The sequence below is a fragment of the Mesoplodon densirostris genome, chromosome 5 (genome assembly GCF_025265405.1).
Source record: "Mesoplodon densirostris isolate mMesDen1 chromosome 5, mMesDen1 primary haplotype, whole genome shotgun sequence".
Lineage (NCBI taxonomy): Eukaryota > Metazoa > Chordata > Mammalia > Artiodactyla > Ziphiidae > Mesoplodon > Mesoplodon densirostris.
Genome location: NC_082665.1, coordinates 111492653 through 111511711, shown reverse-complemented (window position 1 = coordinate 111511711; position 19059 = coordinate 111492653). Strand labels below are relative to the sequence as shown.

At 37.0% G+C, this 19059-nt stretch overlaps 1 protein-coding gene across 4 annotated transcripts in view; it reads right to left on the bottom strand.

The window, feature by feature from the left end:
• TP63 (tumor protein p63) overlaps positions 1–17839 on the bottom strand; it is a 209363-nt gene extending 191524 nt beyond the window's left edge. For all 4 annotated transcript variants that reach the window (XM_060100122.1, XM_060100123.1, XM_060100124.1 and 1 more), the window contains exon 1: positions 17778–17839. In XM_060100122.1, coding sequence (XP_059956105.1) covers positions 17778–17839 — 62 coding nt within the window. The remainder of the gene's footprint in view (positions 1–17777) is intronic.
• Positions 17840–19059: the final 1220 nt, after the last annotated feature.

The following is a 19059-nucleotide window of genomic DNA, read 5'->3' as shown; positions in this document are numbered from 1 at the left end:
ATTCTTTTGGTCAGCTTTTGAAATGTATCCTTGATACTACCACTCTTTATCACCTTAGTACAAAGAATCATCAATTCTCATCTAGAGCAATAGCCCCTAGATCTGGTCTCTACAGTCTGTTTCCCACATAGCACACAGCCAAAGTAATTCTTTAAAATGTAAGACAATAAAATTCTTATGAGAGAAAAGTCAACCCTTTTTTACATCTAGACGCTGCAGCCCTGCTCCCTAACAACTGATCTCATCTCATCTCTCCATTCTTTCCCATGCTGTTTCAGCCACTCCAATCTCCTCGCATCCTGGAATTCTCTCTTCCCCAGCTTTCTTCCTTATTCTCTTCAGATCTCTACTCAAAGGTCGCCTCATCTGAGAGGACTTATTTGATGACATCCCATTTCATATAGGATTCCTTCCAAACCTGTCATTCTCTCTACATAGCCCTTATCCTGCCTAGCTTTTATGCAGAGACTTAGCATTACCCAGCACATCATGTGCTTATTTGTGAACTGAAGGTATCAGTTCCATGACAGCGATGATGAGTTTTTGCTCACTAGTGTCTAGAATAGGGCTTGATGGATAGATGGTACCCAGTACATTTGTTAAATCAATAGTTGCAAGAGAAATGTATAATAACAAAGGCTATTAGATTAGCTTCCAGGAAGCTAGTCCTGCCTTTGCCCTCAATTAGACTTCTGTGTGATACTTGACAAGTCACTGGCTCCCTATCTTCAGCTTCTTTATCTATAAAATGTAACTAATAATAGCTCTGTGGCTCAAATATTATATGTGAAAGTGATTTACATAACAAAACCCTGAAAAATTATGAGAGATTTGGACAAACAAGATATCCAGGCTTACAAACAGGATAAGTGGCAAAGTTTAGTGAGAAGCACACTGAATCCTGAGTGTGAAATGCTGACTAAGTCCCAACTCTCCCACTGACCAGCTCTGTGACTTTGAGTTGCCACCCTTTTAAGCCTCATATCCCTGATGAAAGAAAAAACTCCTTTTCTCAATCAGATTTTTTCAGTCATTTTAAAGAAGTTGTACCTTAGTCATCAGGGCAAGCATCAGTGACTAAGGATTTTTAAATTAACTGCTTCTCCATAATTTATTCAATCAACAAGTTATTCACTGAGCATCCATATGTGCCAGGCTCTTTTCTAGGTGTTTGGGATAAATCAGGGTATAAAGCAGACAAATATCCTCATGGAGCTTACCTTCCACTGTGGAGAGACAGGTAAGGAACAATAAACATAAGTAAATGAAGTAGTATCTTGGAAGGTGATGTGTATTATATGGACAAAATAGCATAGTAAGGAACTGGGGATTGGAAATGTGGAAGGGGAAGGGGGTGAGGTTGCAATTAAATAAGAGGCCATGACATCTAAGCACGCACTGCCATTGAAAGACTTTCTCTCCTCCTCCTTCCTCTTTTATTTTTTTTGCTCAAAATTTGATACTATAAATATATTTTGCTTAAAATTATAGAAAATATGTACTCCCACTGAAGTAGCAGATTATAATAATAAACCTTTGAAGAAATATTATTGTAAAAACCTTTGAAATTAATCTTTCCATGCAGAAATCTGTAAGCTTCTTACAAAATGCAGTTGATCTTATAGGGTTTCTTAATACTCATTTCTTTAAAAGAAGCAAAATTCTCATTGCAAATGAAATAAATAGTAATATCTTTAAAACTCATACATATTCTTTAGTCCACTTATTTTGAAACTCATGAATTTTAGTGTTAACTTTTCTATTCTGGAAACTGCTAAAGCAAGGGGGTGAGTGGAGGAAAGGTGGAAAGGTAGAGGCTTTTTTTAATGTATATAAGATAATGTCCCATCGTTTGGCTTTTGCCTTCCTAGGAGGGCTGCGTGCACAATGACCAGGCAACCATACCTCATAGGATCAGGAAAATGGCAAAAAGGATGTTAGGCTTCCAGAGAACAAACACGTAGAGTTTGAAATGGCTTTCTAGGCAAACACAATCAATTGATCCCCTCCATCAGCCCTCTGGATTGTAGTGTGTGACGAGAAAAGTCACCAGAGGAAGACTTGTTGAATTGAGCACTCTAAGAGGGAGATAGTTGGAATTAGTTTATGGGTCATATTTAATAACCTTGGTGAACTGTTCATCACAGAAGTGAGAAATATGAAGCAGTCATTGTTTAGCACAGATACTCACTATGATAGAAATTTTTAATGCCCCAATAAAGACCTAAATTTTAGGGCATGACTAATTAAGAAAAAGTCCAAAATGACAGAATAGTCATTTTTAGCCTAAAATCTTAAACTGAAGAACCACATCATTATTTGGGTTCCTATCTGGTTACAGCGACCCTCCTCCCTGAATATAAAAAACCTGTATATCCACCTGCAACCTGGCATAGAACATTGGTGTCTATTTGTCGGTGCTTCTGGAGTTCTTGGAAGTGACAAAGTGTGACACAAATGCTATTATTTATAGTCTGTCCCTATTCAATGAAAAGAATCCGTGGACGGCTGCTGCTAAGATCAGCATTAGTTACCCAGCCTGACAATTTCATTTCAGGGTTCTCGTTGGTTGAGACTGAACAGAGTTCTTTAGGCAATGAAAATCATAGCCCTCCCTTATGACTAGTGAAGCTTATTTCAGACCCATGTTGCCTCTGGTTTCTAGTAGTGTTTGCACTGCACACGTTCTCACATGGTTTGACATGACAACCAAAGCCATTTTGTCAGGGAATAGATTATAGATGTGGCCAGCCACCACCTCTAGTCTCAGACCCGATTCATTTGTCTTTTTCACCTTTTTCAACTTCTTATTCCCTAAGATTTATTTCTGTTGTTATATGGATATGAATTCCAATAGGTCAGGTCCCTGCCTGCCTTGAATCTCCTATTTGGTCCTTTACTTGATCTGAAACAATGTATCAAGTAAGGGAAAGGTAGATAAGGAGTGAGGGAAAGAGAACAAAAATATAAAAATGTAGAACAAAAATATTCTAACTGAATTAAACAATTATTGAATACCTACTATGTTCAGGACTCAACATTAGACATGGTATATATTCAGAAATAATTAAGAGCTTAGTTTTTTTAAGTAAATACATATAAATACCTTTACAGAAATATAAATAAAGTTCTATGGCATATGAGAAAAGAAATATAACACATTATTTGTAATGATAAGCAAAAGCATTTTTCACTCAGCCATTCACTTCCTCGTTTATTATGCATTTGTAAAGCACCTTCTATATACACTCAAGGAATATCAAAATAAACAAGACAGTCCCACCACTTGAAATTTGTATAAGTAGGTTCTCAAAATTCAGTGTGATCAGAATTTCCTAATGAGTGGGTTAAAATACAGATTCCTGGGCCACAACTCCAGGTTTTTTTTTTGATTCAGTAGGGCTCAGATGGGGCCTGAGAATCAGCATTTCTACCTTGTTCTTGGGTGCTGCTATTACTGTGATCTCAGGATTATACCTGGAGAACTACTAGGCTAGAGCAGTGCTTCTCAAATTTAGTGTCCATGAATCCCCTTGAGTTCTTGTTAAGATGTAAATTCTCATTTAGTAGGATTGATGCAGGACCCCAGATTTTGTAATATTCCATGTACTTCTCTTTGAGTAGTGAGGGTTTAGTAGGTGGACAGAAACTTGTAAGGAAATATGCACAAAAGACATTATGAAATAAACAGTAATTAAGACAAACCTTGAAGAAGGGATGGGGTTTTTGCAGGGGGCCTGTGAGAGTGTTCAGACAGAACAGGTTCAGGGCAGGCTTGGGGTGTGAGAGAGGGAAAGGGACAATAGATTTTGATCAGAAATGGAAGTGTGAGGTGGTATGATTTGGGACCGGAATAACTTCCAGTAATGAGGAAGTCCAGGACATGGTTATATGGGTCAGTAACTGGAACAGAGCAGAAATGGGAGCTCCTTGAGTTAAGGAAGCCAAGGAAATGTGAGACTATATTATAGGAAGGACATCAAAAGGATACTGAAGTTCCCAAAGAGTTGGCAGAGGTAAAGAAGAAAATGGGGCCAAGTTACCGAGGAGAAGCTCATAAAGTCAGTGCATTGTCATGAAGTTCAGTAAATCACTTTGATGGAAGAGGTTTCAGAAGACATGAAATTAATGAGTGATGGTGGGTAAACAATGATCTGAAAACAGCAGTGTTGAACGTGAAATATGTTAGGTCCATCTCTTGGCTCTCTGAATAAAAAGGCTTTTCTTCTACTGAAGAACAATGGGTAATATGGGTATTTTCAGAGAAAGAACAGCTTTCAGTTAAGACAAGCTAGCAGAGGAGTACAAGGAACAAAAGGTCAAGGTTGTGGCAAGTGAAAATACCACACTGGAAAAAATGTCACATGGGTAGTGGAAATGGGAAAAAAGCTGAATTAATTTGGATAGAGTTGAGAGAATGTGGATGAGGATTCTATTTACGTCACCAAATTTCATAACAGAATTTAGGGAATGAGGGATTTATGAATTATTAACAGCAATGGGGGAGCAAAAGTAGTGATTCAAAATAAACAACAGTTAAAAAACAATTAAACTAAGGACAAAAGTCATCCCTACATAGAATTTACTGAGAGTTAATTAAGGTATGGCCATAAAACAATAATGTTATAGAAATCAGGATTCTACTCATCTCCACCAGTCTCTAGCTATTTTAACCTGGGCAGATTACACAGCCTCTCTGTGCCTCAATGTCTTCATCTGTAGAATAAGGATAAGAGCTATCGCCTATACAACACTTACTATGTGCCAGTTGCTGTCTTTGAGTCCTTTGTACAATTAACTCATTTAATTCTCAAAGCCACTCACTCAGGTAGGTGGACTATCATCATGCATGAGAAACAAACACAGAGATTAAGTTAGGAGATCTAACAACTGGTAGAGAATTTGAACCAAGGCACCCTGGTCACAAAAACCAGTCTCTTAAACATTATACTACTGTCTCTTGGTTAGTAATAGATAATACTAGTAAATATCTCTTAAAGTGATTTGAGAATTAAATGTGTAAAATTAAATATGTAAAGTGCACAGAACAGTTTCTGACACATAATAAGAATTCAATAAATACTAGATATTTAGTGGCTTGTGTCTCATCCTCATTTTCTAAAAATACAGGATCAGAAGTTGAGATCTTAGAAAATTAGTAATCGTGGTTTCCGTGGTTATCCTAGTTAATAATAAAAAAGTGCTAATTAAAACCATATGTCATCTACTAAATTAACAAAATTTTAAAATAATATCTAAAACTGGAACTCTTAGGCAAAATTTATTGGCATACCCTTTTAATGAACAATGTTTTCCAGAAACTTGAAAAAGTATATACACTTTTATTTGCTAACCCTCTTACTTCTTAGCTGGCAGCATATTCTGGGGGAAACAGAAAAGACTTTAGATCAGGTTGTCCTGGTTTCAAATTCTGACAGGTAAAAATGAAAATACAAAGAATTCCTTCCACATACTAGTTAAGTCATCTTGGTTCAGCTAGTCATTTCTCTGAGCATCATTTTCTCATCTGCAAACTGAGCATATTACATGGCTAAGAAAAAACAGATTACATTAGATAACAAGGGTAAATTACACAGCAATTTGTATAGATTGAACATGTATTAGTTGTTTTCCTAAAATATTTGGTTCATGAAATGAACCTAAGAAAATAATTCAAAAAAGGTGGCTATATACTATTTTTAACTTATAATAACCAACCTAAATATTCAGTAAGGGAAATAAATGTATTAAGTTGCATTGACATGATGAAATCCTTATGCAGTTACTTATCATAAATACAAAATATATGACAAATGGAAAGGTCTTATGTAATTTATGTAATAGAATATTGAAATTATTTTATGATTACAATTTATATATAAAAATTAGGGAGCTAGAAGATGACATGGAAAATAACTGTTTTACTAGATTTGTTTTTTTGGCTTCTACTATTGTTGAGAACATGTCATTTCTCTAATAATTTTTGATATCATTAATATCAAGTCACAAATACTTTTATCTGAATATTTCATCTGAGAATATCTAAAGGGCTCTGACATTTATGTTTCGACCTGAGCTTCAAAGATCTTTCTTTAACTTGCACTTAATTCAGATGGTGCTAGAAGATCTGCTATAGCAAAAACCAGTACTTAAAAACTTTGAATTTTTAAACTTCTTATCATATATTCATTTAATAAATATTTACTGAATATTATTGAATAATTTTGTAGTTTCCAATAACCTTGGACTATTTAAGGTTTTATCATTTCCTTTTTTCTATTCCTCCTTGTCACCCCAACAAACAATATCTATCAGTTTATTTAAACATTTGCTAACTTACAAAACTCCTTTAAAATTTGCTTAGCAACTCAGATAAACTAGATATCAATACTAAAAAATATTTTTAAATAAAATCCAGAAGTTATATATTTTGTCAGTTTTTTGGTGTTTTTATTTTTGATATGTGGCTGTCATAATTTCTCTCACAAAATGCCCCAATTTTATTTTGCAGAGCAAAGCTTAAACTAGTTTTTAAAAAACTGTTTTGTGATATTTTTAGCTTTTTCAGGAATATTCTATATTCCCAAGAAGCAAAGATATACAGAGCTTCTATGAAAGAGAGAAAGAAGAAAGGGAGGAGAAAAGTAGAGAGGGAAAATATTCAAGATTTAGAGGTAAAACTGTATATACATTTTTTGTAGGAAGATACGGAGCATCCTCAAATGTCAGATAGAAGAGCAAGTAGTGTTTTCATAGACAAGCCTTTCACTCAGTGAAGACATGATTCAACATAAGATTCCATAAAGTGTGCCACATTCACACCAGTGCTAATGTGAAGAGAAGTCATCCAGTGAGATCTCTTCACTAAGCTTGAAATGTTCATTAAAGCCACATCAGCCTCTACAGGATACTAAAAAATAGCTTATGCAGGTGCATAGATATGTCACATTAGATGGAGATGCTGACTTTTGATTGCTCATAATTTAGTTTGAAAATCCTGTCAAGAAGAAAGTTTTTTATTCATTGCCTGAGATAAAAGTGTTCAAAAGAAAAATAAAATGGAAACATACATCTTATTAGCACTTTTTACTTAGGGGAGGTTGCAATGAAAAAAGTTGGAAGAAAGTGAGTTTTCCCATGGAAATCTTTTTTTTTTTTTTTTTTTGTGGTATGCGGGCCTCTCACTGTTGTGGCCTCCCCCGTTGCGGAGCACAGGCTCCGGATGCGCAGGCCCAGCGGCCATGGCTCACGGGCCCAGCCGCTCCGCGGCATATGGGATCCTCCCAGACCGGGGCACGAACCCGTATCCCCTGCATCGGCAGGCGGACTCTCAACCACTGCGCCACCAGGGAGGCCCTCCCATGGAAATCTTCAATAAGTTATTTAGGTAGTTAAGAAGTAAATGACACTACTAAGTTCAAGCACAGAAATGGAAACACTGAGTCAGAGAAGGAAAAGAAAAGCGAATGCTGAATTTCAAATAAAATATCTAAAGCTTGATATTTTTAAGGAAGCTCTAAAAATTGACCACCTTGATGAAATGTCGGGATATGACTGGGGGATAAGTTAAATACAATCAACATGGGGGATAAGTTAAATACAATCAACAATCTTAACACATGACACACTTAACTTTAGAGGCAAGAGTCTCTATTGCAGTGTTACCCCTATCATAAATTTGTATGTATTCTATTATTTATTTCAATCTACATCACCATCTGTAAAAAAAAAGCTTACATTAAAAATCTACTCTAGGGCTTCCCTGGTGGCGCAGTGGTTGAGAGTCCACCTGCCAATGCAGGGGACATGGGTTCAAGCCCTGGTCTGGGAAGATGCCACATGCTGCTGAGCAACTAAGCCCGTGTGCCACAACTACTGAGCCTGTGCTCTAGAGCCCATGAGCCACAACTACTGAGCCCACATGCCACAACTACTGAAGCCCATGCACCTAGGACCTGTGCTCTTCAGCAAGAGAAGCCACCGCAATGAGAAGCCTGTGAACCGCAATGAAGAGTAGCCCCCACTCGCCACAACTAGAGAAAGCCCATGTGCAACAACAAAGACCCAATGCAGCCGAAAGTAAATAATTTTTTTTTAAATCTACTCTAGGTAACCATGTGCCTGATTAAATTATCACACTAGCTTCCAATTTTGTACTTCTTTTTCTTTTTAATTTTATTTATTTATTTATTTATTTATGGCTGTGTTGGGTCTTTGTTGTTGTGTTAGGGCTTTCTCTAGTTGTGGCGAGCAGGGGGCTACTCTTCATTGCTGTGTGCAGGTTTCTCATTGTGGTGGCTTCTCCTGTTGCAGAGCATGGGCTCCAAGCATGCGGGCCCCAGTAGTTGTGGCTCGCGGGTTCAGCAGCCGTGGCTGGCGGGCTCCAGAGTGCAGCCTCAGCACACAGGCCTAGCTGTGGCACACAGACCTAGCTGTTCCGCAGCATGTTGGATTCTCCCAGACCAGGGCTTGAACCCGTGTCCCCTGCATTGGCAGGTGGACTCCCAGTCACTGCGCCACCAAGAAAGTCCCCAATTTTGTACTTCTTGACTCAAAATACTTTATCCGTCTTATTATTATAATGCTGGTATTGCCCTCAATTATGAGAGAGCTGCAAGAGTTCATGGAAAGTGCGAATGGGTACTATTCAACTTGGGAAATTAAGTTTGCTCATTTGAAACAAAAGAAAAAGATGCGAGATATTTAAAAGTGGCAAGGAGCTTTTCAGCCCTCATAATTCTTCTTCTAAGCTTAATTATTTCATTCTGAACCTGAGAGAGTCTAATTCATAATAAAAGAGTCAGATGTAAGTGAAGAATGGAAGGCAAACGATAAGAATAGAGTGACAATTCTCTCCCTCTAAATTATTCCCCAAATATTATGGCTTAAGGTAAAACAGAAATGTTAATAACTGTCATTTCCCAAAACTTGACAAACCAAAAAGTACACACCACCCCATGTCCATGTCTCATCCTATTTTAAATGGAACAAACTGACTTTCAGAGGCTGGGAAGTGCATAATTACATAGGCTGGAGTCTTTGGACTTTGATCATAATTATAGTGCTTTATCCATCCATCACTTGTTGCTTGAGGACTATTCCTTGGTGAGTTCTTTAAAGGAGATAGAAACCCTGTCAGGACAAATTTGAGCTACAAAACAGCTAATCAAAAACTTGGCTCTCTTGACTTGAAACAGATTGAAAATTGCCACTTTAATCTCACAATCCATTTGGCTTTTAAGTAAAGCAAGAACATGAAGTCTGTCTTTGGAAAGGCATGTGGTCTCTGCTGTTCATACTACTGGGGGTACCTTTTTACGAGCTTCAAGTGGGACATTGGGTCCAAGTTTGTCTCACTGTCTCAAAATTAGGTGTGCATACAAACAAATCATCTGGTGTGCTTGATAAAAATGCTGCTTTTGCATTCCTTGCCCTCACCCTCAATTTCTCAGAGGGAGGCATCAGTGTAATTTAAACCTAAAATTAACTGGGGAACTTATACCACCAGAAGGTCTGCAGCTGTTTTTTACCAAGAGTGGTCTGAGACGTTCATGAATCAAAATTGTTTGTTTTTGTTTACAATGCAATTCCGAAGCTCCACCTGGACTTATCAAGTCATAGTCTCAGGGTATCGATATAAGAGTTCTCTGAATTCCTGACAGCATCAGAAGTGAATGTGTATATTACTGTATTTTCCTGAATCTGAATTTGGGCATAACAATTTCAGTTACCTCCTAAGAGTCAAATGTATTTCACTATGAAGCATTTTGAGAAATCTTAACAGATGTTACTAACCAAAGACACCCTTCAAACTTGCTGCCTTCAGAGGGGTGCTTTGCACTTGCAGTCCCCAGCCTGCACATCCAGGGCCTTCTATCCTTCTTTGCACATCACTGTAGTATTTCTTCTTTTTTTTTTAACATCTTTATTGGAGTATAATTGCTTTACAATGGTGTGTTAGTTTCTCTTTTATAACAAAGTGAATCAGCTATACATATACATATATCCCCATATCTCTTCCCTCTTGCATCTCCCTCCCACTCTCCTATCCCACGCCTCTAGGTGGTCACAAAGCACCGAGCTGATCTTCCTGTGCTATGCAGCCACTTCCCACTAGCTATCTAATTTACATTTGGTAGTGTATATATGTCCATGCCACTCTCTCACTTTGTCCCACCTTACCCTTCCCCCTCCCCATGTCCTCAAGTGCATTCTATAGTAGGTCTGCGTCTTTATTCCCGTCTTGCCCCTAGGTTCTTCATGACCATTTTTTTTTATTCCATATATATGTGTTAGCATACGATATTTTTTCTCTCTTTCTGACTAACTCCATTCTGTATGACAGACTCTAGGTCCATCCACCTCAGTACAAGTAACTCAGTTTCATTTCTTTTTATGGCTAAGTAATATTCCATTGTATATGTGTGCCACATCTTCTTTATCCATTCATCTGTCGATGGACACTTAGGTTGCTTCCATGTCCTGGCTATTGTAAATAGTGCTGCAATGAACATTGTGGTACATGACCCTTTTTGAATTATGGTTTTCTCAGGGTATATGCCCAGTAGTGGGATTACTGGGTCATATGGTGGTTCTATTTTTAGTTTTTTAAGGAACATCCATAATGTTCTCCACAGTGGCTGTATCAATTTACATTCCCACCAACAGTGCAAGAGGGTTCCCTTTTCTCCACACCTTCTCCAGTATTTATTATTTGTAGACTTTTTGATGATGGCCATTCTGACCGGTGTGAGGTGATATATCACTGTAGTTTTTTTGGTTGTTTTTTGTTTGTTTGTTTGTTTGTTTGTGGTATGTGGGCCTCTCAACGTTGTGGCCTCTCCCATTGTGGAGCACAGGTTCTGGACGTGCGGGCTCAGTGGCCATGGCTCACGGGTCCAGCTGCTCCACGACATGTGGGATATTTTCAGACTGGGGCACGAACCCACGTCCTCTGCACTGGCAGGCCAATTCCCAACCACTGTGCCACCAGGGAAGCCCCCTCATTGTAGTTTTGATTTGCATTTCTCTAATAATTAATGATGTTGAACATTCTTTCATCTGTTTGTTGGCAATCTATACCTAAGAATAAGCCTAGCTAAGGAGACAAAAGACCTGTATTCAGAAAACTATAAGACACTGATGAAAGAAATTAAAGATGATACAAATAGATGGAGAGATATACCATGTTCTTGGATTGGAAGGATCAACATTGTGAAAATGACTATACTACCCAAAGCAATCTACAGATTCAATGTAATCCTTATCAAACTACCACTGGCATTTTTCACAGAACTAGGACAAAATATTTCAGTGTATATGGAAACACAAAAGAACCTGAATAGTCAAAGCAATCTTAAACAAGAAAAATGGAGCTGGAGGAATCAGGCACCTGACTTCAGATTATACTACAAAGCCACGGTAATTAAGACAGTATGATACTGACACAAAAACAGAAATATTGATCAATGGAACAGGATAGAAAGCCCAGAGATAAAGCCATGCACATATGGTCACCTTATCTTTGATAAAGGAGGCAAGAATGTACAATGGAGAAAAGACAGCCTCTTTAATAAGTGGTGCTGGGAAAACTGGACAGCTACATGTAAAAGAATGAAATTAGAACACTCTCTAACACCATACACAAAAATAAACTCAAAATGGATTAAAGACCTAAATGTAAGGCCAGACACTATCAAACTCTTAGAGGAAAACATAGGCAGAACACTCTATGACATAAATCACAGCAAGATCCTTTTTGACCCACCTCCTAGAGAAATGAAAATAAAAACAAAAATAAACAAATGGGACCTAATGAAACTTAAAAGCTTTTGCACAGCAAAGGAAACCATAAACAAGTTGAAAAGACAACCTTCAGAATGGGAGAAAATATTTGCAAATGAAGCTACTGACAAAGGATTAATCTCCAAAATTTACAAACAGCTCATGCAGCTCAATATCAAAAAAAAAACAAACAACCCAATCCAAAAATGGGCTGAAGACCTAAATAGACATTTCACTGTAGTATTTCTATGTGTGAAGTTCTTCTTTGGATTCCCTGAGGTCTAGGATGGTATCTTACTCTTACCTTCTATCTTCCCCACTCAGCACCAAGAAAATAAATAAACACATGGAATACTTTAGTTAAACAAACAAATCAAAACAAAGTTTTAGTTTCCATACCTACAATTTGAGGATAAAAATCCGTTACGTGGTGAATTTGTTTCCTATTGCTTCTGTAACAAGTTACCACAAACTTGTGGCTTAAACCAACCCAGATGTATTATCTCACAGTTCTATAGCTTGGAAGCCTGATACAGATCTCACAGGGCTGAAATCAAGGTGTTGGCAGGACTGTGTTCCTCCTGGTGGCTGTAAAGGAAAATGTGCTTCCTTGCCTTTTCCACCTTCGAGAGACAGCCAGCCTTCCTTGGCTCCTGATCCTCTTCTACGTTCAAAATCTGTTGAGTCTTTTCTCACCTCACATCACTTTTATTCTTTGTCTACCTCCTACTTCGACTTAAGGACTCTTGCGATTACATTGAGTTCCACATGGATAGTCCAAGATAATCTACCTATTTTAAGGTCGGCTGATTAGCAGCTTTAATTCCATCTGCAACCTAATACACCTTTGCTGTGTAAGTTAACATATTCACAGGTTTGGGGCATTAGGACATGGCTACCTCTGGAGGCCATTATTTTGCTTACCACACCTGCTGCAGTGGATCAGCTATGTAATGTGTTGAATAACACTTTGTTAATCATAAACTTCTATACAGATCTAATAAAATGTTATTATCTGTGGTAGAAATAGCACTGAACAAGGAAGAGACTTGAATTCTAGACATGGTTCTGCTACTATTTTTTGTGTGTGATTTTGGACAAATCACTTAACCTCTCTAAGGTTTTAGATTTCTCAATTCTAAAGCAGAAGAATTGGGACAAGTCAAGATCATGTCAAGACTCATCATCATCTTTGTGCTTAATTTAAAGATGATATAGAGCAAAATGGAACTTAAGGTATGCCTCCATGAGGACACAATTGTCACTGGGAAGGAATCTCCAGTTCACTGTTGTGCCATACCCACAAGGGTAGAGCTGAGCAATATCCTAAGGGGATGCATTTCAGACTTTGGTTGGGTTAATATTTAATTCTCAATGTCTTAGTTGTGAACAGTTGGCCAGAAGTTGTTATCCCTACTTACCTCATGAAGAAACTTTGATTTAGATAGCTTAAGTGATTTTATGAAGGTCACATAATCAATGAGTGGTGGAGTTAAGACTATTGGATAATAGTCTTTTGACAAGTCCTATGTGCCCTCAGCTGACACACTTCCCTGCCTCTCTGCTATTTAAATGCACTCACAACTCAGGAGCGGCATACAGAATTATAATACATCATACTTTTGGCTAACTACAGTGTGTCATAAAGGTCTTTTGACATGTATTCTTGTGAAAATTATAAGGGTTGGAGGCAGATTTTTCTTGACTACAACTGATGGCTACATTAGTCCCTGCTGATAAACTGTACCTTTGTATTTCTTTATGAACCAGCTCTTCCTGTCCTCTGCCTTGCTTCATTTCAAGTACTGACATAACAACCTACACAGACGGCAGCATGTCAGCTCATTCCTTTCAGTCAGACAAAGAAACTTAGTGATTCTGGCGCTAGCTAGAATTAATGCATTAGCCTTGTTAAAAACTGGCCTGCTCATTGAAATGGATGGATACATCCTTAATTGGCAACAGCAATTATATTATTAAATGTTATATCAATTTTCAAAGTTTTTCATGTGCACATAAACAACACTATGGACACTTTTTTTATGTGTTTTTCTACTGGTATGATCCTGGGAGGAAAAAGAGCATTTGAAAAAAGAGCAGTTGAAGATAGTTTAATAAAGGAACTATTGATCAATGGAGAAGAGAGATATGGTATGGCTTTTTGGAGTTAGCAGTGGCTAGAAATGGTTACCACTCCTATGCTCAAAGGAAAAGGAGAGGAGAGAGCAGTTACTCAAACTCAAGACGTCCGGAACTGTGGTAAGAGGCCCTACAGGACCTGCAGCCTTTAGTAGAAAACCTAGCAGAACAGCAGGGAAACATATACCCCCAATTCACTCTCCTCCTGCCCTTCGATCTCCTGCTAGAGGTGCCCACTGGTTGAACCCAAGAGGAAACCAGAGGAGAAAGGAACTGTCAATGCAATCTTCATAAGTCAGCTTCCTGGGATTCAGAACAAGAAGGATGTAGGGTGGATGTGGAGAAGCAAGTGGAAGACACTCAACACAGAACTATATCTGTCTTTATGCGATTGCATTTGACAAATAAAATGATCCTCCATTGTAAGTTCACTGTCACCCACTCCCCTCCTCCTCCTTTTGGGATATATTTAGAAAATACAGTTAATAAAGTTGACCTTTAAGCTAGTAAAGCACAAAATTCACAATCAATATGTAATTTACACAGGAAATATTTCTTACTCATCCATACAGTACGTTAACAGTTCAAGCTTTTGAGTAGAGGGTGACCGAAAAAAATAACTCAAAATCATTTTACAAGTGGTTCAAAGAGTAATGTTTTACTTTCTCTTATTTTTAGTCCTCAGCTATCACAGTGTTTCAAAATCTAATCTGGATTCCTTTTTATCATTTTAACTGGTTTATTTTCAAAATGATATTTGGAGGAATTTAATCTGTCTTTTAGAATTACTTGGTTAAAGATATTTATGTTAAAAACTAGGTGGCAATTCTAAAAACTAAAGAGTGCAAGAAGACCCAAATTATAACCCAAACCATAAATTAACAAAAGTTTAACTTGTAAAATGCTAAATTTTAGATTCATTTTGAATATTTACTAACAAAAGGTAAACAGAACTCACTGTATATGATTTTAACTTATAAGGAAACTATCTTACCCTTTGGCCCTTATTTATTGATTTTGCATAATTTCATCTATTTTTGTTAAAATTAAGTTAGCAATAAAATGACAAAACTTGTGATTTGTCCACCTTCTCTTCTCTTGTAATGGTCAATAGCATCAAAAGGGAAATCTAAGCTCTATAGCTTAAGTACTGTTTGAATTTTCAGAAAAGTTTTTGTAAAGACTAGAGTAAATTAGCATCCACATCAGAGCACAATTAAATACATGTGTCAAAATGTTCAGGTGCAAAGGAAAAAATAACAGAGGGTGAAATCTCAATTTTAACTGAGAGGATGATTACCATCATACTTTGAAATGTATATTAAAATTGGCTTTTGGGGAATGGCATTAACATTCAGCAGTAAATGATAATAGCAGCTCTCATTTATTCTATTTTTTGATAAAAAGAAATTTATGCATTAAGGTAGCTTAGAGTTAAAAATAACAAGAAATCCTGTTCTTTCCTTTTTTGAAAATTCTCTTTTATAACTTCTTTCTAAAGACAAGGTCAGGAAAAAGACAAATTTAACTATGTAGATGACTATGATTATGGAATGATTAAATTTGGTCTTACTTAAAATAGATTTTGTAAACTGAGAACTTCAAGGGTTGTCTGTTTAGAAAAACCAGCTCAAACTCATTCACTCCTTAGGCATCAAAGAGAATATTGTTTGATTCTTGCTTTGACAGTATATAGTATTATAGATTTCTTATAGTGATATCCCACTTATTCATTCATTCATTTATTCAATAAGTAGTCTAGACAGAAAAATGGTAATAATTCAATCCTTGAAATATCTGACAAAGCAGTTAAAATATATTAGGCAAATATATCTTATTAAATATATAAGTACTATAAAGTTAAATAAATAAACATTACAACTATATCTTACTCATTTTTGTATTTCCAGTGCCTTGCACAGAGTAGATGCTCAGCAACAAATATTTTTCTTTTGTTTACTTGTGGACTAAGTTTTTATTACAAATGGAAAGTACATAATCTTGCCTAAAACAATTTATTTGGCAAATAAATATTCCCTGACCACCCTGCACCACCATCTCACAGCTCCCCAACATGCCCCCCCTTCCCCAAAAGTGACACTCACCATGATTAAAGTTCAGGGATTCAGCAAAATTTAAAATATTTTTAAAGTACTATTATTATTTAAAATTTTACAATCTGACAAAAACTGAGGTGATATTTGCTCCATGAATTAGCCGGTTTCTGGGACACTCCGAAAAGCAATTTCCTCATGTATTTATATTTACAGGCTTCCCTCATCAATCACTAGAAATACCTCTGGACAGAGATGTACATGATTGACATGTGGGTTGCTAGTCAATAGAAGAAAATTCTTCTAAAGCTGAGATAGATCCATGTACCTACTTTAAAAAAGATGTCATCAAGGGAAGTGTTATACAGCAAATGTTTCATTACAATTATCCTCTTAGAAATATCATTTCAAAGATTTTATTGAAGTAGAAAATTTTGAGGCTGGAAAAAATTTTGAGAACTAGAAAATCTTTAGTGTTTTGGTTTTTATCCACCCACTCCCCAACTCCAACGAAATCTTATGTAAGAACGTGAACTCCGGAGCCATTCATTTTTGCTACTATTGTTCATGGCACACAGCAAGGCAGGAATCAAATCACCATTCACATTTCCCGTTTCAACCTGGAGGACCACACATTTGCTTCCTCTCTCTCTTTCCTTTTTCTTCCTTTCTTTTCTTACTTTGTCAACCATTCCATTTACATTTCTCTCTTACTTTTCCTCTTCTGCTGTCTCACACAGCCCACCAAAAATCTCACAGGAAAAGAAGCTATGTCTACATAGTCCACATTAATGTTTACAAGGTGACAAATCTTATTAATGAAAAAAGATCACACAGTTTCCTTAACTGCCTGAGCAATGTGACCGTGATTCCTGGCCAGAGAGCCCACTGGACTGCTGGGATGAAGCTCTAATAGGCACCATGGTGAATGACAAGTTAACCCCTTTGGAACCACACCGTTTTCAGCAACCAGATGACCTCCTTCATTAGTCTCAGAAAGTAAAGTATGAAATTCCAACATCAAATCTCATGCTGTTAAATTAACAACATCACACTGCTACATATGACTTGAATATCTCCCATAACTTTATGACTGGAAAAACACTGTTCAGATTTCATTTACCAGTTTAAAAATAGCAAACTCTAATGTGAAACACACACACACACATACACACACACACACACACATTGTGCATGCTCACTAATATTTCCTCTTAGTACTAGGCAAACGTTCCTTCCTATAAACAGAAATAAAATTGAGTATAATTGTTAAGTTTTAAAAGTCAGATTTGTCAAAAGATGATGTTTGTTATGAAACAAATCAAGAAGAAAATATGTCACAGAGCCAAAATGACAAGCCACAATCTGTTTGGTATAACAATGGCTATTTTTCTATTTTTAAAGTATAAATCAAAATTATTCTGTGTTTCTTTTGACTTGAAGATCATCCACAGACTATTCTATTCCTGTCCAATGAAATGTCTTCTTCTTGGGTTGGTGAGTGCTGATCTAGGCAAATAACAGATTTTAAACATCTTAAAATGGTGTGACCATTTTTTAAGAAGCCATGGGTAGATGGTCTACAAACTTTGTTACTTTATACATTCAGATAGGAACTAAAAAAGAAAACTAGAAGAGATGCCCACAGACCACTTTAAGTCCACAGAAAGTGCAAAATAATATCACTGTGCTCATAAACAAAGAGAGGCTGCTGTTTGTACACAGCAGAAACACTCATCATACACAAGGCACTCCACTCCAATTAAGTTTTGATAGAAGTTATGTCACATTTAAACTCACCGCTGGATGTAAGGGTCGGGACAGTACTGTAGGGTGGCACACCGTGAAGTTTCAAAATTCATTTCCTTCAACTCTCTTTGATATCAACAAATGGAGAACAGTATTATAACATATACACATATACCTGTGTATACATAGATATAAAGCCAGAAGGCTAAAAGCAATAGGGTCAAATCCTATCAGACATAGAAGTGTAGACACTTCCCCCCTTCACACACATTTGCAAAGAGGCGGAGCATTTCTTGATTTGAGCCAATGAGATTCATCAAGGGACTAAAACATCAGAAACAGTCGAATCTTACCAGCTGGGCATCCTCTCTAAAGTTGTTCTTCCCCCTCTACCACGGCTTTAGAGTCCTTGTCGTATAGTGGCCACACTTGTTGGCAACTTGGAGTCATCTCTGAACTTCTGGTCTCTCTGGTGATTGGATGCTGGCATGAATGGCATCAGAGTTTAATTTCAGCAGCCTGGACTTTCACAACAGAACAAGAGCTAATGAGTGTCCACCCTGCTCCAGCTAATTAATGTTTTCTTGTCTCTGCATACTGATTTGATTTGAGGGCTTCTGTAACTGCTTCTGGAACTAAATATTTCACAGAGCTGCTTAGGAAGTTGTTTTGTTTTTTTTCTTCATCTCCACCTCCACCCCCCCCTTCCCCCCACCCTTCATTCTCCCTTTCAGCCAACCGCCTGTTGTGGTCACAATCTCAAATAGCAAAGACAGGGAAATTCCTTGATTATATTTAACCTAGAACTCACTCTTCGTCTCAACTAAAAGAGATACCCATTCACATCCCCTTAGCTTTGCTTTCCCTAATTAAAAAATAATAATAACCTTTACTGAGTTTTTCAAATATCCTACCTCAAACACACACACACATAATTTTCTTAAAGTAATATTAAAATGGAAAATAATGCACTATTTTCAAGCTTACAAAATTATTTCAAATTGCCTGTTACTGAAAACATTCGAGTTCTTTCCATCTCTCTCAGTCTCTCACACTCTCTTATTTATGTCATTGTTTTTGCTGGTTTTGGTTTTGCTTTGGCTCGAGCTACTTTGGAGTAAAATCGTTAACTTTTTCATATATCCAAAAATTAATATAATATCAAAAAATCTACATACAGAATAATTCACTTCCTTTCTGAATACAGGCTGTAAACCTATCATGGTTTTGTGGATTTGGATATTGAATGAAATAAGTTTCAGAAGCTAAATTAAAATAGACTCTAACAGAAAAAAACAAAAACAGCGTGCCCAAGTGTCACTAACATGGCAAG